Source organism: Engystomops pustulosus, chromosome 7 (assembly GCF_040894005.1).
Source record: "Engystomops pustulosus chromosome 7, aEngPut4.maternal, whole genome shotgun sequence".
Taxonomy (NCBI): Eukaryota; Metazoa; Chordata; class Amphibia; order Anura; family Leptodactylidae; genus Engystomops; species Engystomops pustulosus.
In genome coordinates, this window is record NC_092417.1 from 31,787,554 (window position 1) to 31,814,216 (window position 26,663).

General features: G+C 43.8%; 1 protein-coding gene across 2 annotated transcripts in view; it reads right to left on the bottom strand.

Moving 5' to 3' along the window:
- INO80 (INO80 complex ATPase subunit) overlaps nt 1–21,972 on the bottom strand; it is a 51,330-nt gene extending 29,358 nt beyond the window's left edge. The window contains exons 1-12 of one of the 2 annotated variants that reach the window (XM_072115351.1): nt 21,622–21,972; nt 14,370–14,423; nt 10,690–10,880; nt 8,589–8,755; nt 8,424–8,491; nt 7,967–8,116; nt 4,827–4,944; nt 2,620–2,831; nt 2,058–2,111; nt 1,747–1,950; nt 1,149–1,335; nt 675–742 (exon numbers count right to left, since the gene is read on the bottom strand). In XM_072115351.1, the coding sequence (XP_071971452.1) occupies nt 675–742; nt 1,149–1,335; nt 1,747–1,950; nt 2,058–2,111; nt 2,620–2,831; nt 4,827–4,944; nt 7,967–8,116; nt 8,424–8,491; nt 8,589–8,755; nt 10,690–10,832 (1,371 nt within the window). In that variant the 5' untranslated portion in view covers nt 10,833–10,880; nt 14,370–14,423; nt 21,622–21,972. The remainder of the gene's footprint in view (nt 1–674; nt 743–1,148; nt 1,336–1,746; nt 1,951–2,057; nt 2,112–2,619; nt 2,832–4,826; nt 4,945–7,966; nt 8,117–8,423; nt 8,492–8,588; nt 8,756–10,689; nt 10,881–14,369; nt 14,424–21,621) is intronic. The other variant, XM_072115350.1, reaches the window with a different exon arrangement.
- Between the last annotated feature and the right edge of the window lie 4,691 nt (nt 21,973–26,663).

A 26,663-nucleotide genomic window follows, 5' to 3' on the forward strand; every position in this document is an offset into this window, starting at 1 on the left:
GGAGCAGTGACACATGTACATTACTACATTCACATAAGGGATTTGTGTAAACCACTGTTGTGATAGATGGGGGTCCCAGGGTAGAAACTACCCACAATAGCTACAGAACTGGACATCCAGGCAGTTAAAAAAAGGTGGAAACTGGATCATTATCTGCAGCTTGCAATTCTAACTATATATTTAGCTGTCTATCTCTGGCTCATCTGAAAAATGAGATTCTTATTTTTAATATGACACAAAAAGCTTGTTTTTAGGTGCTATAGAACAGAAGATAGGGACTCCCTTTGCAACCACTAAACTTGACTGATCTCAGGGGATCATGAGATGAGAAGAGTCATATTTGGTTGATTTTGGGATAGATTTTTTTTCCATGGGTTATTGGGGAGATTTCACATTAAAGAGGGAATTCCAGAAAGGACGTTTCATACCCTACCTGAGGGGGCTGGTAGTATAGTAGGGTAAAGACAGGTTCTCTTTAAATTTAGACAGCACACTGCACCAACATTACATCAGGTCTCTTCAATACCAGAGATCATAATAAGAGATTGCACCCCTGCATAAAACTATATAGTCGCAGTAAATGTTCAACTGTGTCAGCCCACCGTGAAAAAAAAAAGTAAGATAAAAAAAAAATTAAAAAAATTACAAACTGTTCCAAAAAGCATCAATCTTACTTGTGCCTGGTGAATCCGAAAAGCCTCTTCTGCGTTTTTCAGGGCCTGGGACTTGAAATAGTCACTGTCTGAAATCACAGATAAAAATGTGAGTAGTAATATGCGACTCTTCAACGATTTCACAGGGAAAATGTCTAATATTACATGATACACCCAATTATGGACTCATTTGGATAGCACAATGCTACTGGCTAGGACTGCCCCTTCTGTACCAGATACTGAGCTCAGGTGTGCCATATTTTAGGAAAAACACATCGCTATACTGTCTCCATAGACCACTATCAAAGCTAAAGATAGTGATGACCTATCCTAAAAATATGTTTTCAATATCAAATGGTTGGGGACTGACTTCTAGCACATTTACAGATCAGAAGTTCCTAGAAATTCATAGAATAGAGAATGAAACAGTGTAGCACAAAGCTGTTCTGGATAAGTCACCAATATCTATGTAGGTGACAAAATCCCTTAACGTACCATATTCTTCTTGGGGCGTGCCTAATGAAGAACCTCCCGTTTGTTGCGAAATGGAACTGTCTTCGAGCTTCCGCAAAATTTCCTCTTGCACGCTGTCCGGTCCACTTTCCCGTTTGCGACTCACAAAGTGTGCATAGAGTTCGGTTTGTGTGATCAAAAAGTTGAGCTTCCGCTGTTGTCTCTTTGCCTGTTTGGATGCAAAACAATAGGTTAGACAATTAGAGATGGAATCACATGTGCGGTTATTGGGGCAGTATGTTATGATGTTTCTTTAGCTAATATCACCAGTGGATTCTAAAAGCCAGAAGCTATAAAGTATAGATGGAGGCTGACTTTGTCTAAGCCATCTTGCCCAAAAATATGCACAGTAGTTCCTGTGTCCTGACATGTCCAAATATGTATGATGGCAATGATCCTGAGAATGATGAGGCTGCCGTGTTGCTTCTACACTGTGGACCCTTCACAGCAGTACCTTAGCCTCCAGCTTTGCACAAAAATAGTAGGATAGCAGCATTGATGTGAATATGATGGCCTGCAGTTCCCAGTCTAGCCAGTAGTAGACAGTAATCTCTGGACATAATTAATGCTCCCTTATTACCTCTCTCATTTCTTCATCCAGTTTCCTCTGTTCCAGCGCCTCTTTCTCTGCCCGTTTCCGATGTTCTTTCTCCACCTTATCATACTTCTTCCAGTACAAGGACATCTCCTTGGTTAGCTTGCGTGCTCGAGGGAGAGTCTCCTTGCAATTCTTCTGGGCTTGAATGGCGGCTCTGCGCACCTCCCGCATGCACTGATGAGCGAGCTGGTGGGAAGACCGTACAAAAGTGCAAACAATCACTGATGAATTCATACTAAGGGATATAGAAATATCGGATACGGGAGAAATTATAGAACGGTATAATATGTTACCTTTTTGCTGTTGGTTAATAGTAAGTTGCGTGCTGATGCTTTTTGCTTGTAGGCCTGGAATATATCAACAATTGTTATCAAACCCTGAAAAATAGTTCAACCCTGTTGCTTTCCATGGCTAACCACCTGCACCTGCCAGCAGCACATGATCACGCTTGATCCGTGAAAGCAGCACATGATCACGCTTGATCCGTGAAAGCAGCACATGATCACGCTTGATCCGTGAAAGCAGCACATGATCACGCTTGATCCGTGAAAAACAGACAATGCCCTGAGCAGAATGCATGGAACATGCAAAGTGTCGGGGCAGGACTCCTTGCATCACAGTGATATACGATACAAGGACTCCTTTGTTCCCTGCTATACCATTATTTTAGTTCAGTGCTGCTGTTATTGTGGTAGAGGGAGAAGCAGCTCCCTGTATCTTATATCACCATGTTTATAGACTCTAGTCTTCAGCACCGTGGTCGCTCCATGAAATCCATCCAGGATTTGTGGCAAATTTACCCAAAAATACAAATCGGATCTAAATTTGGACCACTAGAACAGGATCGCCCATTACCTTTGGCAATTCTTTCTTCACAATAGTCAGCCACACTTTCCTGCGGCGGGCGTTGAGCTGCTCGATGGTCATATGTTTCTTTTTGATCATCGGCGTTGGGGCATCTTGGGAGAATTTCGCAAACACCTTAGCGTGGTGATGTCGATGTGGCAATTCATCGTCCGACAAATCCTCTTCGTGTCTCCTTCTCTTCTTCACTTTCTTTAATTTTGCTTCGGAAAGAAAATCATTTTATGTTATGGTATATTCTCATGAATCAACTGAACCTCTGCTAATCTAGCAAAACACAACTAATATTATTTGAATGAACATATAAAGGAAATCTACCATCACAATCCATCATGATAAACCAGGGACACAGATCCAGGCACCGTGACTGTGGTAATCTTCTTAGTTTTGTTATCCGTGAACTTTAAAAATTATGCTAATAAACCTAATACCCCACCTGATGCCTGCTGTAATCTCACACACGCATGTGAAGCTACAGAGGGGCTCTGGTTATACCCCCAGAACACATCTGGATCATTAGCATAATTCAATAAATCACACTAAGACAAAATTCTTAAATATACCCAGTATAACAAAATAACACATTCTCTAATTCACCGTTATTAACAAAAATACACAGATTTTCACAGATATAATTCCAACCTGTCTCTATCAGTACTGGTGTATACAATTTAGTTGTCCCTCGATCCAACTGTAAATCTTCTGACTATGGTTGGATTCTTCATGAATAGCTTCTCTTGTCTGCACACTGCAGTGTGTTTAGAAGGAAGGAGGCCATGGATAACAAATATAAGAAGATTACCACAGTCACGGTGCCTGGATCTATGAGTAATGTCCCTGGTTTATCATGATGGATTGTGATGGTAGATTTCCTTTTGGGTTGTCCCAAATTCACAACTTCTTACACCTCTACAATCACCTGGTACCTCAATAATTACATGTCACCCGTTTAAATACAGTGATCATCCCAAGTACCCACTACTGCTTTATTTTATGGGACTGGAAGAGACGGCAACAAAATTCCATACACTGTTCCATATACGAGTACAGCTAATCTGCAGTAGCAGCTTAAACCATGATCACATGTGGAAGATGTGGTTTATAGAAGAAGGAAGCCATATTTTTCAACTCCGCCACCTGGATGATCCCATGAAAGAACTAAATAATAAAGGAAGCAATAACCCCATAATAATTATGCCTTCTATAAGACTGATAAGAAGATTCTCCACAATAGTGATACTGATACCTTCCTATTCTCCATATGGATGACACATAGATCAATTCAGCTGCATTATATAAATCCTCTGCAGCTCCTAGTGACCAGGTGTTGTATCCTCACATAAGAGGGGAAGACAATATTGCGGGTGTGCAGGGCGAGGCATTTCATTCATATATATGATGCAATGTGTAAAGGGAAGGATAAGGTGCATAGATACTGTCCCACATCTGTTTAATCCTTTACAACCTTTTCACGGGATAATTATAATAATCTTCATTTATATAGCGCCATCAAGTTCTATAGCGCTTTACAAATCAAACGAAGTAATAAATGAAATAGTGCTGGGGATCTGAATGCAGGGATCTCCACTGATCATGAGAAGGGGGGGGGGGGGGGTCATGTGCCCCCAGTATAATAATTCTTTATTTAATAATGCTTTATTTACCTAGCGCCTACAGATTACACAGTTCTGCCAAACCGGCCCCCCTCAAAATCTAAACAACCTACCAGTATGTTTTGGAGTGCGGGAGCAAACCGGAGGAACCCCAGGCAAACACGGAGAGAACATACAAACTCTTTGCAGATGTTGACCAGGGTGGGACTTGAACACAGGACTCCAGCGCTGCAAGGCAGAAGTGCTAACCACAGAGCCACTGTGCTGCCCTATCATGTATCCTCTAAGGGACTGGGGATGAGAACATTTAATGGAGCAGTGGTGTACAAGTTACTCACAGGACAACTCCTTTAAGATTAGAATAGCTCAGACCCTGGCTGCTGTAGTCATCTTGTCAAACACATGGGTGATCTCCATGTGTCCCGATTTATACCTGGCACAGAAGAGAGCGAGTGACCAGTGCGCACCACCTTATACACCAGCACTGCAGACTCAGGCGGCCGCACTACGTCTACCTGCTCATTGCTGTCATAGAATAAAAGCCTAACCCTAAATCTGCCAGACTGGGAACCAAGTCAGAATTACCTCTAAATTTCTTTTCCTCTTTTATTTTTCTCTTCTTTGGTCCATTAAGAAGACGCTGCTCATGAAACTGGTCGTGGGTAGAGAGAAGGCCTGCGCTATAGAAATGATACTGCTGCAGCTGCAAGAGAAAGGGAAAAAAGACAATTATCAAACAAGCCACTGGGTGCAGTCTGCAGGGGGCGCCACATTCATGAATTATGGTGAACTTTCTTCTTGAATCTGTACTGTTCCGGCACCAATTTTTTTTTTTTTTGTGCACTTTATTCATGCTACAGAATTGTGCAAATTCTCTGAATAATCAGAGCTCCAAATCTCTAACCTTGACATACAATGACAGCAGAACATGTCGACTACTTGTCTCTGCCACAAGAGGGAGCATGGATGCTTCTGTGTGCGGTTACAGGACATCTACCATCAGTTTGACTGCTTGTATCTTTATACACTAATCGGAACTGTTTTTAGTACAAAAAATAAAAATAACAGCATATTTGCTCCTGAATGACTTTTTAAAAATATGCAAATAAGCCAGGCTGACGACGCCTGAGCGCCTCTTGACATCGCCGCATTTTAATGTATGCCCACCTCTGTAACAGCACCTCCTGCGCCCGGATGGAGACATCAGAGGCCTGGAGTATGGAGAGAGCGGGGCTGTGCTCTCTTCTAACTCTAGAGCAGGATGTACTGATACAGCAGGGGGGCCGTGCATACATTAAAGAAAACCTACCACTGAAAAGTGGTAGTTTTTCACACAGGGTGAGCTGGTGCCGGAACATATTTTCATTAGTAGAATAAAGCCAGTATGAAAGTATTTTAATGTTAATATAACTTATATCTCGGCGCACCGCACTAGGGCATGGCGCACCAGCCGCGCGCCCGTGTGTGCGCCGGTTAGCCGTTGACATCACCGAGCTCTGCGGCACGCTCGCGCCTGCGCAACTATGCACGGGTAAATAGGCCATGCTAAATTGCGCAGGCGCGAGTGTGCCGGAGAGCTCAGTGACATCACCGGCTCTCCGGCACTTCAGAATCCGGCGCACGCACGGGCGCGCGCATGGTGCGCCGTGCCCTAGTGCGGTGCGCCGAGATATAAGTTATATTAACATTAAAATACTTTCATACTGGCTTTATTCTACGAATGAAAATATGTTCCGGCAACAGCTCACCCTGAGCTGGTGCCATGTATCTGTGTGAAAAACTACCACTCTTAAGTGGTAGGTTTCCTTTAATATCCTGCAACGCCAAGAGGTGTTCTGGCATTGTCGGCCTGAGCGCCTCTGGCTCATTTACATATTTTATAATAGTCGTTTTAGCAGCAAATATGCTTTTTTCTTTATGCACTAAAAAAAACTTCCAATTAGTGTATGAAAAAACAAGCATGTCAGGCTGGACATCTACCATTAGTCAGACTGATGGTAGATGCTCTTTAAAAGGGGTGGTCCAGGAACACAATATATTTTTATGTATGGTCCCATTTAACCATGCCGCCACCAGTCACTGACGGCCTGTCCTGTATACAGATGGTAGTGACCATTCCCACCTGCCTGCTACTGCTTGAATCTCCTAATGCTGAAGTTCGTGGTAATCACTGGTGGCCTCTGTATATACTCTTATTATTATTTTACACCCCTCCTCCACTCCCCCAAGCCATACACATTCCCAGACAACCCCTTTAAGCTAGTTTAACATAATGTTCTGCCAGGGATTTGCTGTTTAATATATCAATTTACGGTATATTTAATTGATAGAGAATGCAGAATTTGGTCATGTAAAAATACATGAATTAAATTTTATAATAAGACAGTGGGAGCAGATTTATCAGGGCTTGTACAACAGTTTCCCTGCAGCGCCACATATATCCGGAGGACGGAGCCTCTAGATGTATCTGGGGTGGTGGGGAGAGCATCACACACACACACTTTATAAATTTCCCCTAGTGACTCAAATAAGGACATTACATGTAGTCAGGACATGAGTGACATGAGGGACAACCGAGGGGCCTACAGGATAAGACAGAGCCGTTTTGTAGTTGCTTCTGTCTTCTATTTGGAAGTGACAAAGAGACCAGTTCCGAAGCATTTTACATATCGCCTTCTGTGTCACCCCCTTCATCCTCATAGACTGTAAGCTCTTGTGTCACCCCTTCATCCTCATAAACTGTAAGCTCGTGTCACCCCCTCATCCTCATAGACTGTAAGCTCTTGTGTCCCCCCTCATCCTCATAGACTGTAAGCTCTTGTGTCACCCCTCATCCTCATAGACTGTAAGCTCTTGTGTCCCCCCTCATCCTCATAGACTGTAAGCTCATGTGTCACCCCCTCCATCCTCATAGACTGTAAGCTCTTGTGAGCAGGGGCCGCATTCTTCTGGTTTTATCCGATTGTGTAACTACTCTGTAATGTCTTGCTTTATGTGTAAGTGTACTCCATGATCTGTACAGGACTGTGGAATATGAAAGTGCCATATGAAAAAAAAAACGTTATAATCATTATTATTAAGTATAGCTGGGACATAACAGGCCAACATCGGCTCACTGACCAATTTCCAGGTAGTATCACATTCTTCCTATCCATAGGAAAGGGAATCAGTATTTCATGATGGGGTCCCACCAAAGGAACCACAATGATCATGGCAATGCGGTGCCCATGTGAAAGGATCGGTAGTCCAAAAGCTCAACCAATAACCCATTCTCTTTTATGTCATTTCCAAAATGGCAATTTTGTGAATCCCACAAAAGGAAATGGAGAGGTGGCTGATCATGACCTCCACTATAACACATACTGCAAATCCAGACACTGATACAAATGGTCACACAATAGGAAGATTTTTTCACCAGCATTAAAGGGGTTTTCCCACAAACTAAAGTTAGGCTCCACCCATGGGACAGGACCTAACTTGCTGATCAGTGGGGGTCTCAGTGCTGGATAGGACCTAACTTGCTGATCAGTGGGGGTCTCAGTGCTGGATAGGACCTAACTTGCTGATCAGTGGGGGTCTCAGTGCTGGATAGGACCTAACTTGCTGATCAGTGGGGGTCTCAGTGCTGGATAGGACCTAACTTTAGCTTATGGGAAAACCCTTTTTAAGATAATAAAAGGGTTTTCAGGTTTTAAATGGAGGCAAAAAAAATCCGGGTAACTCACCTCTTTATCCTTGTGATATTTGTTCTGGTGAAGCTTCTTGTATTTGTGCATCCGGAGCATGTCATACAGCTCATCCTTAGAAAGGGAACACTCATCATCCTCATCGCTGGCAGATTCAGAGTCACTCGTCTCCTCGCTTAGTAGTATGTTCTGCAAAGACAAGCCAAAAAAAACATAAGGCAAAAATGCAAATGCAACAAAAAACAGCAAAATATATATCACAGACTGGAGACCTTACTTCAGGAAAACGAGACCAAATAGGTCAAAAATGCAACATATCAGACACTTGTGTAGCTACGGGTAGAACAGGGGTTAAATGGCCTAGCTTCCCCTTTTGATTTGCTAGAAAAGCCCTTTTTATAGTTGATACATAAGGTATGTAGATCCGGGCACTGTACAAGCTTTATCTTAGTTGCAGAGATAAAACCTAATAACGCAGACATTTCTTCTTACTTACTTTCAGCCACTTTCGGTTCTTCTTCACTTTTGAAAAATTATACATGCCCCCCCGCTCTGGTTTAAGCTCTGAAGAGGCAAAATATGAAAGAAACAATAAAATAAAATACTGTAATAACATAAGGAAACGACTGAGGTAACTTCTGGCTACTAGAACAGAACAAACCTGGCTGCAGGACTCCATTGTGAGAGTTATAAGGGAACCCCCCGGATATCCCTTCCCTTGAGATATCCCCCAGCAGCGGCGACACCGGCTCCTCTTTCACCTGCAGGGAAGGATCCTCAGATTCTGTAAGTTGTGGGGCTTCATCCAAGCCGTCTTCACTGTCGTCACTGCAATAGTTTTTTCAACATTTTAATGCCAAATAAAACCCTAAATTTCCTGAACACGTGGAATATTACGTTTCTTTTCACCATGGACGTCTTTTGATGTTTTTAACTTCTTTTTCAAGTGGATTTTTTTACCTAAATATTTTTTCTATTATCTGTTGGGAGCTGGACATATTCCTCTGGGTTTTTTTTCCCCTGCTGTGGAATATTAACCCCTTATGGTACCGTTTTTTCTTTTGGGAGAAATCCCAGTGGTCAGTGTTACAAATACCGTGTTGTACAAGTCTCACAAATCCTACTTATTCGCTATGTTAAAGGAAACCTACCATTTAGAATGGAAAGGAAAAAAGTGATGTCATCGGCAACAGGCAAATGAAGTAAAAAAATTCATCTTTATTTTCAATACATCGTTTAAAAAGTGATCACTGGGGAGATCATTTGCCTGTTGCCGATGACATCACTTTTTTCCTTTCCATTTCCAATTTGGCCCCCGGGACCGGACCGGGTTTTGCATCGTTGCACGGCATCACCTTCACCACAAGCTGCGAATCAGGTGAGCTGACACCTGAGCCTTTTTTGGCTCTTTCCTCATGTACCATTTAGAATGGTAGGGGTAAGCTGTAAGTGGTGAGCTGGTGCCGGTACTTACTTTCGTTAGTGTTATAAACCGCGGTATCGCGGTTTTAACACTTTTTAAACTTTAGAGCCGAAGACTCTTCTGCTCTAAAGTTTAAAAAGTGTTAAAACCGCGATACAGCGGTTAATCACACTAACGAAAGTAAGTACCGGCACCAGCTCACCCTGAGCTGGTGCTCGGTACTAATGGCTTACCCCTACCATTCTAACTGGTAGGTTTCCTTTAAAGGGAACCTACCACCACGAATCTACCTATAAAAGGTAGATCGGGTGGTAGGTGGATGTATGGGACGTGAGGATAGCCCTTTTTAGAGCTAATCCTCACGTCCCCGCTAGCATACCATAAACTTTATTGCCCTAATATGTTAATTTAATTAAGCGGCTACCGGGGCTTGGAGTAGCAGGACACGAGGCTACACGGCGCGGCTACTCCACGCCCCAGTAGCTGCTTTCCCCCGCCTACCCTGTGATCTTCGGCGCGCAGCTCCTGGCAGCTGCGCGCCCTCGTCCGAGAAGCCGGAGTTCTGCGCATGCGCAGTAACTCCGGCCTCGTTCCCGAGATCGCGCATCTTGGCCGGAGTTACTGCGCATGCGCAGAACTCCGGCTTCTCGGACGAGGGCGCGCAGCTGCCAGGAGCTGCGCGCCGAAGATCACAGGGTAGGCGGGGGAAAGCAGCTACTGGGGCGTGGAGTAGCCGCGCCGTGTAGCCTCTTGTCCGGCTACTCCACGCCCCGGTAGCCGCTTAATTAAATTAACATATTAGGGCAATAAAGTTTATGGTATGCTAGCGGGGACGTGAGGATTAGCTCTAAAAAGGGCTATCCTCACGTCCCATACATCCACCTACCACCCGATCTACCTTTATAGGTAGATTCGTGGTGGTAGGTTCCCTTTAAAGGGATTGTCCCGGAAGTTGAAAAACCTGGCTGCTTTCTTCCAAACAGCGCCACACCTGAACATGGTTTGTGGCGGTACTGCAACTCAGCTCCATTCATCTCTATGCAGCTGAGGTGAGGAGGGGCACTGTTTTTGGAAGGAAGCGGTCATGTTTTTTAAGCTCCGGACAACCCCTACACTACTGCTTGACTCGCTAGTTCTTGTGATCATTGGAGGTCCGAGTGGTTGGACCACCAACATGAAGTAATTCCCTATGCTGCATATGTGGAATAAATGGAGCTCCCTACAGCTCCCTGTTCACATGTCAATTCTCAGAAGTGTCAGAGGTCACAGGTGAGTTATCAAAGGCATCAGTGACCCCAGAAAACCCCATCACACAGCACCATATAGTATAAGTGGTCACCTGGAAAGGTTTCTGGTGAATATGGCAGACGTCTGTCGGAGAAACTGGTCCAGCCGCAGAGCTCGCTCCAAATACTGAAGATAAAGAGGCTTTGCCAGATCTGTCGTGTAGCCATCTTCTGTGGCTTCTAGGTCTGAGGCCATAGACACAACCTGTCTTCATACAGAGGGAATACCTCGCCGAGCGCAAAGCTGCAAGAAAACCAAATGGTACTTCTTCAAATTATAGAATAATTTAAAAAAAAAAAACTCTCAATGAAACAAATTGATGAGATTTATAAAGTATAAATACAAATATTAATTTCCCATTAATTAGAAATGTACATAGTACATGAGAATTTTCCCTCAGGTCTGTAGGGTGTAGACCTATGCCAGGAGATTTATTTGCCCCTAATCCATTCCATTTTGGAGCAATGGGGGCTTATAGGCAATCAGTGACCATACAAAGCTGCAGTCAGTGTTAGGTATTGTGCCTAGAGATCTGTGAAACTCTAGCTTTGTGTGTATTGTATTATATATTCATATTGCAAGATTGCAGCTGGACTTGGAGAACTGGGATGCACTAGTGTGTAAGACTTCCTCACTGTACTGCTGCACAGCTTCTCTCCCATAAGTAGCTGCTACAACAGGGGGAGGGGTCTGTGCAGCAGTACAGTAAAGAGATCTCACACAGCAGTGCATCTAAGGGTTCCAAGTCCAGCGACAAACCTGGAACATAAACTTATTTTTCACAGTCCTGCTGCTACTCACAACACATACAAAATGTATGGCTTACATAGGATTGCTACCGAACACTGCCTGCAGCTTTATATGGACTAAACCTTTTTTTCTCCAAAGCAGCGCCACGCCTGACAATGCAACTATTGCAACTAAGCTCCATTCATTTCTATACAGCTGAGCTGCAATATGGTCTGGTGTGGCCCTGTTTTTGGAAGAAAGTAGCCATGTATTTCAACCTCGGGAGAACCCCTTTAATACAGAAAGCGCAGGTGGAGCTTTGGATGAGAGCTCTGGCCTTTTCGTTGGTAACATAACATGACATCTTTTATGCTGCATTTGTAAACGGGACAAAGGTCCAATACCCTGTGCGGCCCCAGGACAAACAGCTGCCTGCTCATCGCTAATGTGAACCTGGACGGTCTATGCAGGGGGTTTGGAGCTGTGGATCAGGAAGAGATTATAGAAATAAAAAAAGATGGTCGCCTGGGCTCCAAATTGTCCTGACTACTACTGAGACCAGAATCCATTCCATTCCTCGCCCCCTGCCCATGTCCTCCTAAGGCGGATTCAGATTTTATTCAGTTTATATTAGCAGACAGACAATCCCAAGACCAATGTAGCCTCGCACCATATCTGTACTAATAGAACTACAGGCGACCTCTACTTACAGACGGACCACTCTGCCCCCTGTGACCTCTGGTGAAGTCTCTGGATGTTACTATAGTCCCAGGCTGCAATAATCAGCTGTAAGGTGTCTGTAATGAAGCTTTATTGATAATCCTTGGTCCCTTTACAGAAAAAAATATTGAAACTCCAATTGTCACTGGGGCAAAAAATTTTGGTCTGGATCTACAATGATAAAATATACAGTTTCGACTTACATACAAATTCAACTTAACAAACCTATGGAACCTATCTTGTACATAACCTTGGGACTGCCTGTATACAGCAAACTAGCACTTTCTGTGTGCAGGGTAAGGGAGACATCATACTTTCTAGTCTCCACCACCAGCACCTCGGAGACAGCTGAGAGTTACAGGAAGAGCCTGCACTCTTATCATATTATTATAATAGATCATAATGGCCAAAAGTAGCCTTTAGGTGATGCCACGCATTGTAGTTTTTGGACTATTTTAAAGCATGCGTTTTCAGTCCGTTTAAACAGGTTCAAAGCAGCCAAACGCATTTAAAGGGTCCAAAAACGCGACTTCACCCTTAAAGGAGCAGTTGATTAATTGAATTTTACCTTGTGCAGGGTCTGACGTGAGGAGCAGGATTCTAGGTTCTAGGAATACAATGACAAGGAGTCCGGCTCCTCCCTACAGACCCGCCACCATGTATTATTCAATGACTTAGCTGTGACTGGAGTGTTAAAGGACATCTACCACCAGGATGAAGGATTATAAACCAAGCACATGGACATACTGTCGTGTGCCCCCTCTTTCGGGATATGCTCTTCTTTAAGTTTCTTATGGCCTAGTTTTTACAAAACAAGCTTTTCAAATTATGCAAATGAACCTGAGGCGCTCCAGGCTCCAATAACAGCTATGGAGCCTGGAGCCTCTCACGCTCATTTGCATAATTTTTTGAGCCTTCTTTTTCTAAAAAAGAAGGGCATAAGAAGCTTAAAGAAGCGCAGATCCTGACACAGGGGGCACACACCAGTATGTCAGGGTGCTTAGTTTATAATCCTTCATCCTGGTGGTAGATTCCCTTTAAGCCTTGTGTGTATACAGGATTATGCACAGCTAGCGATGCTTTCATAATGCTTATAATTGCTTAAAGGGCTTGTCCAAGATCATTAATTGGTGTCCCCGTATGAAGTTAAAAAAAGAAAGTGTGAGCTGCCCGGTCAGTATGTAACATAACCTGAGCTGGATCTCACTGGCCGCCTGCCTGACTGCATCTACGTGAAGACAGATGGACGGGTGAAGCCGAAACAGGATACAGGACCTTGAAATCCTGGAATCTGCGCTTCAACTCTGCAGGACGGGGCGAACATAAGATTTACCCACAGATTATTGAGAGAATGAAACTTTCTGTTATACCAGGAGGAAGTAGTAAATCTGACATTTTTGCTTTGAACATCTTTTATATTACATCTTAGAGGGGCACTTGGGACTCCGCTACCGATTCTGGAAGCCTCCAGTGCCCGGATTTAACACAAAACGAATAGAAGGTTTAGCTTCATTCTTTGTATATTATGGAGCGGTGTTATACTCCAGCTCCGCTCCCATTCCTGGGGCCAGCTATCACATGGAGAATGGAGCTGCCGGGCTGTGGCAGGGGGATGCAATAAAAGTGTATATAATGTACTCACTGGCTCTTAGTGTGGCCATGACCTTTGATTTCTAAGGGGTCAGGATACACAGGACCTTCCGCAGCCAGCAGTCCCTGTGGACACAGTGACATCACTTGTCTAAGTGGCTCACTAAGCCCACCAACTGGCTAGCAGGACGCTGGCCCCTGGATCTGGAGCCGGGCAAGTATAGACTAAGGTCGCGTTCACATGTGACGTTTTGGGTGCATTACGGTTTAAAACGCATTACAACAGCGGAGGAGAGGCGATTTGACTGATCACATTACTGTTAACATCTGCATTTACAAAACACATTGTAAACTCGATGTTAACTGATGTGTTAACAAAGACATGCATTAACATCATGTTAATGGATGTGTTATCAAAGCCTTAACGCATGCGTTTTGTAAACGCAATATTGACAACAATGTAATTATCCTCTTCAGCTGTTTTAGGGTGCGGTCACACGTCGCGTTTACTGCATGCGTTTAAACGCATGTGTTAACAGCTGTTTAATTAGGCAAATCTCCCTTCAGTTGTAGCAATGCGTTTTTAAACGCATGCAGTAAACGCGACGCGTGACCGCACCCAAAGGGTGAAGACACACGTGGCGTTTTTAGGCCGTTTTTACTAACTGCGTTTTCAGATGGTAAAAAACTCACCCGTTTTTTTAAAAGCCACTGCTCCATCCAGTTCCAAGACAATTTTCGGCTGCCCTATAGACAGAATGGAGGACCCCTTTAAGTACATGTATTATAGATTTTTATATTGAGCTTTTATACATAGAAATTGTAACTTCTAGGGAGTTCATAGCAGTTGCCCCTTACAAGTTTTCAGAGCCAAAAAAAAAGTGTTGGATCCACGTGGACAATAACCCATTTTTTAAATTTGTGTTACATTCATATATATCCTGACAAGCGCCGGATAGTAATTCTTAGTTACAGAGAGCGGATTCAATGTAATGACATAAGTCCAGGACGGATGTTACCATGTTTGGGGCCCATGGTAACTGCTAGTTTAGGGAGCTAAACCCAGGTCAGAGACATATAAAGGGAACCTGGTATTGTATTGTATTAACCATAAGAGATCCGGGCATTGCTATGTTTTGCTGGTTAACACTGATCACAGTGACTTCTCATATTATTCTTGGTACATTATTACTGCCAAAGAGATGACCATCGCTTTCTGTGATGTAAACTCAGACGTTATAACCATAAAGACTCGGACAGTGATTACAACTTTCAGCACTGATCTCCGGATCTCCCTGCCAGGATCTGTGTTACATGTCACTACTGCAGCCAATGACCGGCCTTAGCGTACCTCCAGTGTTACTATTTTGATTTGCATGGACTCCCCTGAATAAAACATGTTACATTTCAAAATCAATGATGGAGAATACTCATCTATCTCCAGGAGTCCCATACAGAATGGGGACACACCGCCCCAATCATTAGTGGGAGAGCAGCTCTCCTTCATGTCATTGAACCTCACTGATCAGCAAGTTACCCCCAAGGGATAACATGAAAACTGGGGACAACCCCTCTAGGTTTAGTCTAGTTTACTTTACAGTCTTAAAGCCAGTTCCCCTTAAGCAGGTTTGGCCCTAGGAAACCCACGCCCGCACCGGGGACTCCCTCGCCCGCACCGCATTGCATCAAAATATGGTTCCTTTTCAAGGCTGCAATGAAAAAAGATCAGTTTGTAAACTGATATGCAACTCAACTGATGTGAGTCGAATGATAGTAATGGGATCTGGTATATGCAGTGGTCACTCAGTCCAGTGTTTCTCCTGCGGCCATGTTTGTTTGCATTGCGCACGGACCGAAGCGGTAGCAGCGCGGGACACCCGGAGGGCTTGGGAAGGTAAGTGCATCTTTATTTTTTTAAGCAGCACCCTCCTGGCCACCTTTTGTTTTTTTTTCATAACCCTCGGACAACCCCTTTAAGTCAGAGCTCTGTTACATCACTGGGCACCTTATGAGGAGGCTGCTGTAATTTTATGTTATCAGATACATACATGGGGTAGATGTTGCAAATAACACGACTTTGGATGACATCACCCTGGTCACATGACCTGCTAAGAAGAGGCATGGGACATTGGAAGGAGTAGATGGAAAGGGTCCAGTCGAAGAGGACACGCCCCCTCTGATGCCAGGTAATATAAGATAAAGTTCATTTATGGGGATGTGAGGGAAACAATTTTTAGCTAACACAAGGGTATTGTTTAGTAAATAGAGCTCTATGGAAACCAGTCGCTAGCTGTATTTGTGAAAATGTGGTGTCAGGTTCCCTTTAAAGCGTAACCGTAAAGTTATAGCGATTTAACCAAATTCCCCCTTTGAAAACAAACAGAACGACGCCTACTTTGTTTTGCAAGTCCTTTTCTTTCCAAAGTTATGGCATTTTCTGTTCTGAAAGTGTTTGACAAAAAAACGTTCTTACCAGAGGTGTAGTAGGCAGAGGCTAATATCTGTCTGTCTATGTCCTCAAGCTGAGCCCAGTTAGCTTGCCCACAAATCCCATTATGCCTTGTGTTCTCTCTCAAAGTCATTTAGCATTTAACCAATTTAGTTTCCCACAAGTGAATCCACTGAGCATTGCACATACAGGATGTATATGGTGACAGCCTGGCAGCTCCCATCACATGGAGGAGCAGGGACATGTACAGTACATACAGGATGTATATGGTGACAGCCTGGCAGCTTCCATCACATGGAGGAGCAGGGGACATGTACAGTACATATAGGATGTATATGGTGACAGTCTGGCAGCTTCCATCACATGGAGGAGCAGGGGACATGTACAATACATACAGGATGTATATGGTGACACCCTGGCAGCTTCCATCACATGGAGGAGCAGGGGACATGTACAGTACATATAGAATGTATATGGTGACACCCTGGCAGCTTCCATCACATGGAGGAGCAGGAGACATGTATATTACATACAGGGTGTATATGGTGACAGCCTGGCAGCTTCCATCACATGGAGGAGCAGGGGACATGTACAGTACATACAGGATGTATATGGTGACAGCCTGGCAGCTCCCATCACATGGAGGAGCAGGGACATGTACAGTACATACAGGATGTATATGGTGACAGCCTGGCAGCTCCCATCACATGGAGGAGCAGGGACATGTACAGTACATACAGGATGTATATGGTGACAGCCTGGCAGCTCCCATCACATGGAGGAGCAGGGACATTTACAATACATACAGGATGTATATGGTGACAGCCTGGCAGCTTCCATCACATGGAGGAGCAGGGGACATGTACAGCACATACAGGATGTATATGGTGACAGCCTGGCAGCTTCCATCACATGGAGGAGCAGGGGACATGTACAGTACATACAGGATGTATATGGTGACAGCCTGGCAGCTTCCATCACATGGAGGAGCAGGGGACATGTACAGTACATACAGGATGTATATGGTGACAGCCTGGCAGCTTCCATCACATGGAGGAGCAGGGGACATGTACAGTACATACAGGATGTATATGGTGACAGCCCGGCAGCTTCCATCACATGGAGGAGCAGGGGACATGTACAGTACATACAGGATGTATATGGTGACAGCCCGGCAGCTTCCATCACATGGAGGAGCAGGGGACATGTACAGTACATACAGGATGCATATGGTGACAGCCCGGCAGCTTCCATCACATGGAGGAGCAGGGACATGTACAGTACATACAGGATGCATATGGTGACAGCCTGGCAGCTTCCATCACATGGAGGAGCAGGGGACATGTACAGTACATACAGGATGTATATGGTGTCAGCCTGGCAGCTTCCATCACATGGAGGAGCAGGGAACATGTACAGTACATACAGGATGTATATGGTGACAGCCTGGCAGCTTCCATCACATGGAGGAGCAGGGGACATGTACAGTACATACAGGATGTATATGGTGACAGCCTGGCAGCTTCCATCACATGGAGGAGCAGGGGACATGTACAGTACATACAGGATGTATATGGTGACAGCCTGGCAGCTTCCATCACATGGAGGAGCAGGGGACATGTACAGTACATACAGGATGTATATGGTGACAGCCTGGCAGCTTCCATCACATGGAGGAGCAGGGGACATGTACAGTACATACAGGATGTATATGGTGACAGCCTGGCAGCTTCCATCACATGGAGGAGCAGGGGACATGTACAGTACATACAGGATGTATATGGTGACAGCCTGGCAGCTTCCATCACATGGAGGAGCAGGGGACATGTACAGTACATACAGGATGTATATGGTGACAGCCTGGCAGCTTCCATCACATGGAGGAGCAGGGGACATGTACAGTACATACAGGATGTATATGGTGACAGCCTGGCAGCTTCCATCACATGGAGGAGCAGGGGACATGTACAGTACATACAGGATGTATATGGTGACAGCCCGGCAGCTTCCATCACATGGAGGAGCAGGGGACATGTACAGTACATACAGGATGTATATGGTGACAGCTTCCATCACATGGAGGAGCAGGGGACATGTACAGTACATACAGGATGTATATGGTGACAGCCTGGCAGCTTCCATCACATGGAGGAGCAGGGAACATGTACAGTACATACAGGATGTATATGGTGACAGCCTGGCAGCTTCCATCACATGGAGGAGCAGGGAACATGTACAGTACATACAGGATGTATATGGTGACACCCTGGCAGCTTCCATCACATGGAGGAGCAGGGAACATGTACAGTACATACAGGATGTATATGGTGACAGCCTGGCAGCTTCCATCACATGGAGGAGCAGGGAACATGTACAGTACATACAGGATGTATATGGTGACAGCCTGGCAGCTTCCATCACATGGAGGAGCAGGGGGCATGTACAGTACATACAGGATGTATATGGTGACAGCCTGGCAGCTTCCATCACATGGAGGAGCAGGGAACATGTACAGTACATACAGGATGTATATGGTGACAGCCTGGCAGCTTCTATCACATGGAGGAGCAAAGAACATGTAATACGTGGTAGAAATCATTAGTACATGAAGTCAATGCCTGGGCTGTGTGAGCAGTAAGGGTTAATAGCTTATCTACACAGAGCTGATACTGCCGATGACAAGGTGAGGAAAGGGAGCAGCATAAGGAGAGGAGAGAGAGAAAGTTATGTAGAATCATAGACAGGGATGGAAGGACTGATAGGGGACAGGGGAGATCTTGTTCCTCATTACTATGTGCAGGAAACATCTGTATCCACAGTCTTGGAACACATCCAGCTCTGCTACATACACAGAGAGTGTAGAGAGCAGCAGCTGAAACTGACTGATAAACTATAAACAAAGTACGGATTCACAGGGCTTGTCAGCAGAGGGGGAGGAAGCCACCATTGCAGTGCTGAGGTAATCTAAGGGGGATAGCAAAGAAACTACTGAATATAGATAACAAAGATAATCTGCAAAGTTGTTTGACATGCCAATAGCTAATGATTTGTGGAAATAAAAACCTTTACAGTTACTCTTCAATGATGGGTTATGATTGGGCAGAGCTGCCCAATCTTCAGTGAGCACCTATGCCCCGTCTATGCCTGATCAGCGGTGGTGGTTTTGAGGTTGGTCATCATACACTGATGGCCCAGGATGATTTCGTAAGTATGAAACCTATTTAAAAAACATTAAAATCTGCAGCATGTCAATTTCTGATCCAGGTACTGTGACTGCGGTAATCCTTTAATATTTGTTAACGGTGGCCTCCATCCTTTAAAAATGAGGCTAATGATCCACCCCCCTTCCCATGCTCCCTCAGCACTTGTGATCTAATGGTAGCAGAGAAGTTATGCTCATGCACAGTGAAACAGCCTTTGAAGGCACAGCACAGAGGGGCATTTGGTAACACCCACAGTAGCCTTTCTGGCTCATCAGCATAAAGTTAAAAGTTGATTAGAAGGAAGGAGACCTTGGATAACAGGTATAAGAAGATTACTACAGTCACAGTGCTTGGATTATCCATGCTTAATTTTGATGGTAAATTTCACTTTGTGCATTCCCGAATTTCCCGAACTTAAAATAAAATATTAATTGTTATCACATCCACGAGTGTCGAGAACATCCATCTATTAATGATAGGGGGTAGTTACCCACTTGTGCACCAAATGAGGTTCAACCTATTCGAGGAGAGATGGTTACATCTATGAGATGATATGTAAGAAATAGAGATGCAGAGACCAGGGAGTTAGCGCCTAGACCCTCCCTGGGTCTCCACAAATACTACCACAAAGTACAATCTACACACGGTTTCTGACTGTTCAGCAGCTTCTCCTGGATATTTAATGAAAGGCTTGAACCAAACCTTTTATAAGATAAACCCCCACCCTAATAGGGATAGGGGTCTCCCCCGTTTGTGTTTAATCCACCTTAGAGGTGCGCAATCTCGCTTTTATATTTCCTATGACTGGATAAATAGATGAGCAGGCCAAATGTTTGCTTCACGGTTTGGTCCGAGTAACCCAGATAATATAAGCGGATTGGCAGCCGGACAGCCAAACTGGCGCCCTTAGCATGATCGGCCAGGGGTATATGTCCAGGTCGTGTGGGCCAAACCCTGAATGCAAATATCCGGTCATCTATAGACATAAATAACCAACAAGTACCAGGCTGAACATATAGCGCTCTCTATTTTATAAGGTTTTCCTGTGGCTGTGGCCAACTAGAAACTCTGCAGGGTCATTGGATCCACGTCATCCAATGAGTGGCCTCCACAGACATCACATCAGTGGACTTCACTTCCTGCATCGTCCACTAGTCCGATGAGGCCATTGAATTAAGCAGGTGCCGTGACCTGGCCAGAACTCCCCACAGGACGCAGGGTCTGATATCTGGAAGTACCAGAGCAACACCAGAAACTGGATCTAGGTAAATAGGTGTTCTTTAATTTACCACTCTGCTCCCACGTTCCTGGAAAACCCCTTTAAGTCTACAGTACGGCTGTAAACAGCTAGGGATGGGGGCAGCAGAGCCCTGTTCTTGTGTAGTTGTGACGTATCCTGTAAATATGCCAAATACTTATGAAGGGAATAGAATAGAGGACTCTCCTAATGCTACTTCATCAGACAAAAAGAACCCCACTGGGAGTGGAGCTGCAGTTACCCATCCTGACCACTACAAAGTAAACGGTGCTGTCCGCTTCCTGCTATCAGTTTATTGTGGTGGTGACTGTCAGATCCCACTACGGACAACCAATCCATAGGATGGAGCAACATAATCCTGAAAAACCCTATTAATTTCCTGCATCAACAATTTATTAAATCCAACACAAGTGAATGAGATTTCTTCATCCCCGGGCAATGATTTTTTTTTTTTTTTAGCAGGTCATGGGGGAATGTTTGTTATTATCACAGATTTTGCTCATACAAGACACGGATTTGACTCATCCTTGTACGTCAAGGTCAGACTTACTGCTGCGTTTCCTTTAAGAAAATAAAACGTATTATGATCATCACTACAGGCAACTTGCCATGTGTGAACAGCGCCTAAGTGACAGGTCGGCACGTGAGACCGTAATACGTATAGTTAGGGCGCGGTAACCGCTGTGGTAGTAGTAGTGTAGGCCCGGACGCTGGATTCGCCAATCTAGTACATTAAATCCTATATATTTTTCACTTTACACTAAATTCGTGTTACATCACAATGATATCAATCAATTTTATACATTTTGGACGTTATTTTGGATTAGTAAAACTGTGATATTATGTAAATGTGTCCCAGAACATGAGGTATAAGGTTAGTGGAGGGGGCAGACACAAGCACAGGCCATTCACTCCAGGAATAACTGGATATAACGCAATCTGTGCTGAGTGCCGGCCCCGGCCTCCTCCGCGCAGTGTGAACTGTCCTCAGAGGCCAAGGATTACGTTACTCTCGCTGTAGACTCCGCTCCTCACCTGTGCTCTCCGTCTCCGGAGCCGGTTCGGGCAACTGGGTAGCAGAAAGTGCTGAGAACGGCCCTGAACACGTTAGCTCCTGCAGGTAGCAACAACTCTCCCAGTCTAAGAGAGAAGGGAGACAAGGAGCCATGGTGGGGGGAGCGGCGCCATTACTCAGGCCAAAACAATCGAGCAAAATCTCTCCTTCCCGGCCAACAACGTCATTCCAGAGCGTTAAAATGACCAAGTGAGCTTAGCCGGGTGCGCTAGTGACGGATCCACGGCCGACAGGGCGGACGTTGCCGCCGCATCGGCTCATTTCACCGCCGTTTACCGAAGGTCGACATCGACCTGATCGTCGCCTCGATTGATCGAGTCTATCCTGTTCAACTGGCGACATGGCTGAGGATGACGTCACTTCGGTGAACCAGCAAAATTAGCGAGGCATCGCGAGACTTCGGGTGGAAGTGACGCACGAGCATCGCCCTGGCAACTGATACCATAGAGAGAAGGGCGAGTGGTGATTGATTGGTCAGGACCTTTCTGTGAAGGTCTTGCCGGCTCTATGCCCCCGGCGGTATAGATTAACCTCTCCTATGCCAGATCTTTTTTTTTTTTTTTTTTTTTTTTTGTGTGGGTGGCATTTTGTGCTTTTTTTTTAATGAGTAAAAATATTTCTTAATATATACAGCTGTACATACAGCTGCAAACAGAAGTTTGCATACACTATATAAAACGAAATTTGATTAGTTTTTTCGCAATTTAACATGGGATCATTCTTTCCCATTTTAAGTCAGTAACGATTACCAAAATGATTTATAGTTGTCAAACGCCAGAAAAATGTGAGAGAATTTAGGGCAATTTTTATTAACGTATGTAAACATTTGACTTTGCAAAATGTAAGGCTGTGTTCACACATTTGGAAACGTAATACAACAGCTGAGGAGAAGAGATTTGCCTAATTACATTGTGGATGTTAACGATGTTAACACAAATGTTAACAGCAATGTAATTTAGCAAATCTCCTCTCCTCGGTTGTTGTATAGTGTTTTAAAAGCAACATATATGCCACATATGAAGGCAGCCTTAAAGGGGTATTCCCACAAAAAAAAATTATTCAATATACTCAGGATAACAAAATAACACATTCTCTAATTCACTGTTATTAACAAAAAATACAGCATTTCACAGACCTAATTCCATCCTGTCTCTATCAGGCCTGGTTTATACAATTTGGTTGTCCCTGGATAGGACCATAAATTCGAGCAGGGGGAGGGGCAGCAGGCAGAGAGCGCTATAGACAGAGGTACTTCCTGTCCAGCCGTAGCTCTACAGATAAGATAAGCTCTGGATCCGAGAGGAGGAACATAGCAGGCTAACTGTGTGTGTTATAGGTGCGGTAGCAGAGTGTGTCATTGTGTCTTATATATATATCTGATGGATCTCATCCTCTCTGACCTGCCTCATCTCTCTTTTTCTATATATTAGAATCTTCAGAAGATAAATAAAAGTCTAGCTAAACCCTTTACCCCAATAATCTAAGCACATTGTCAGCACAAAGTATCTCATAGCACAGAGGGATCGTGTAGTATCTGCTTAGAGAGTTCTCCCCACACTCTGGAATCTTACACTTACTACAGTGATAGGGGCTAAAACAGCAATAAAACGGAGTAAAATTGTAAAGTAAGGGGGTTAAAAATTGATATTTATTGTCTCAATAGGGGATTCAAATTTGAGAAAAATAATTACCCACATTTTTGTCTGGTACTTTTAACATTTTTGCGGCATTATTTTTCATGATAGATAGGGCTCGTTGAAAATTAATAAATGTTAAGGACTTTTTTTCATTTTTAGCTTTCTTTGGGGTTAAAGTTAAAATAAAAGTGGAAAAAATAGGTTTTTTTCTACAATGTATAATAAGGACGTCCTCAAGTTATGTACATGGTTTGTAGGTTTGTTCTTAAAAGTGTTTTCCCACGAAGAAAAGTTGGGCCCTATCTGGGGGTCTCCAGTATTAGTAGATAAGTAAACCCAATTCCAGTGCAGCGTGTGATCTCAATTTCCTACAAGCAGGTTTGTTTTGATGAACTTGCTCTGTGTACTGTATACTGTATACAGCCCCAAGTAATTACTATATACACCACAGTAATCACTTTATACAGCTCACAGCAATCACTATATTCAGCCCCAAGTAATCACTATATACAGCCCCCCAGTAATCACTATACACAACCCCAGCAATCACTGTATACAGCCCCCCAGCAATCACTATGTACAGCTCTTCAGCAATCACTATATACAGCCCCCCCCTAGCAATCAATATATACACACCCCAGGCATCACTTTATACAGACCCCCAGTAATCACTATATACAGCCCCCCAGGCATCACTATATTCAGCCCCAAGTAATCACTATATATAGCCCCCCAGCAATCACTTTATACAGCCCCCAATAATCACTTTGTACAGCCCGCCAGCAATAACTATTTACAGCCCCCAGCAACCACTATATACAGCCCCCTAGCAATAACTATATACAGTTCCCAGAAATCACTATATACAGCCACCCAGTAATCACTATATGCAGCCCCCAGCAATATATATATATATATATATATATATATATATATATATATATATATATATATATATATAAGCCCCCAAGCAATCACTATGAACAGCCCCTAGTAATCACTACATACAATCCCCAGTAAATACTGTATACAGCCCCCCAGTGATCACTATATACAGCCTCCCCAGCAATCAGTATACACATCCCCCAGTAATCACAATATACAGCCCCCCAGTATTCACTATATGCACCCCCAGTATTAACTACATACAGTCCCACAACATTAACTATATACAGTCCCCCTATAACAACTATATACAACCCTCTATAACTATATACACCCCCTATAATAACCAACTATATGCAGTCCCCCTATAACTATATACACCTCCTATAATCCGGCCCTGTCCAAGAGTATCTTCGCCCTCAGGACACTCATACCATTTAAATATAGAGGGGACATTTGGATTATCATCATAGCCCTGTTCCATCACTAGTTTACAGCTGCTTATTTACCTATTACATGTATAATGCTATGAAAATGATTGTGACTGTTTTTGTTGAACTTTGACACTGTTTATCTTGTATCATGTAAATTTCTTAATTGACTGTTGATGAGATGAAGTTGGCGTTATCCTCCTAAGCCCAGGGGAAGGGCGATCCTTCAGCCATGGGTTCCCTAGAGGTTTCCTCCACAGGGGTTTCTTTCCTCTCCTGAGCGCTGTGGGATGACTCTTTGTGAGTCGGAGGTTGTCTGTATGTAAAGTTTATGCCTGGAGATTAACATTTCTGAATGATATGTTCATGGCTTAGGTTAATAAAGGAAATATGCAATTAAACGAGAAAAAAAAAAATATGAAGGTAATAGAATGGGAGTCAATATTAGGCCATAACGTTTGGCATTTTGTTATCTGTTGCAGTTTTTTTGCGGTGGAGGAGTCAGGTGGAAGGTTCAGGCAAGTTATTGGTGGACTAATTTCACTTATGGTGGTAAAACCTCTTGGTGGTGAACAGGCTGAGCTTTGAAAGTGGCAGCCTCTGGTAATGGTAAAAGCAGCCAGGGGCGGCACGTTGGTGAAGCATACAAGAGATAATCTTCAATAGGGTCATTGGTGCCCTTACCCTTTCACGAACCGTGACGTGATAGGACATCATGGGTTGCCCGCGGGGCTGAGCCCTCTCCATAGCCGGTAAGTCTTTGCTACATGTCGCAGCAAAGACTTATTGGTAAAACCCCAGCATGGGCGCCGCCATTTTGCCGAGGTCGATCCTGGTGACGTCATCAGGGAGCGGCGATCAGTCGCCATGACAGCCGAGGTTGTCTCGTTTTAACCCTTTCATTACAATGTGCTATCAGCACATTGTAATGAATGAGGAGGAAAATCCCCACATACAGACAGTCCCCGGGTTACATACAAGATCGGTTCTGTAGGTTTGTTCTTAAGTTGAATTTGTATGTAAGTCGGAACTGTATATTTTATAATTGTAACCACGGCCGAAATTTGGGTTGTCATAAGAACCAGGAATAACAATAAAGCTTTATTACAGACACCTGTGTTTAACTGTTACAGCTGATTATTGTAGCCTAAGGATAAAGTACAGTATATTACCAACATCCAGAGGTCCGTTTTGTAACTAGGGGTTGTCTGTAAGTTGGGTGTTCTTAAGTAGGGGACTGCCTGTACTGCCAAATCACCCCCCTCCCCCTTTCCCTAGAACTGATCTAAATATAAATAAACAGTGAAAATCACAAACACATTAGGTATCGCTGCATCTGAAAATGCGCCATCTATCAAAATATAATAACGTTTTTTCACTGCATTTTACCCCGTAATGGAAAATAGCGCCCAAAGTCGAAAATGGCACTTTTTTGCCATTTTGAAAAATATTAAAGAATCAAAAAGTGATCAAAAGGTCGTACAGTCCTAAAAATTGTAACATTGAAAATGTCATCATAAGTCACAAAAAATGACACCACCCACAGCTCCGTACAACAAAGTATGAAAAAGTTATTAGTGTCAGAAGACGGGAAAATGTAAAAAAATTTATACACTAGTTTTTAATTTTTGTAAATGTATGAAAACATTATAAAACCTATACAAATTTGTTATCCCCGTGATCGCACCGACCCAAAGAATAAAGTAGACCTGTCATTTGGGGCGCACAGTGAAAGCCGTAAAATCCAAGCCCACAAGAAAAAGCCTCAAATGCGTTTTTTCATCATTTTCACTGCATTTGAATTTTTTCCCGCTTCCCAGTACACGGCATGGGATAATAAATACCATCACTGTGAAGTGCAATTTGTTATGCAGAAAACAGGCCGCCACACAGCTTTGTATGTGTAAAAATAAAAAAGTTATAGATTTTTGATTGTGGCGAGTGAAAAATGGAAATGCAAAAACAAAAAAGGGCCAGATTTTTAAGGGGTTAAATAAAGCTGTGGCCATTTTGACCCATTACGTTACGTGGTTGTGTATTTTTTTCTTG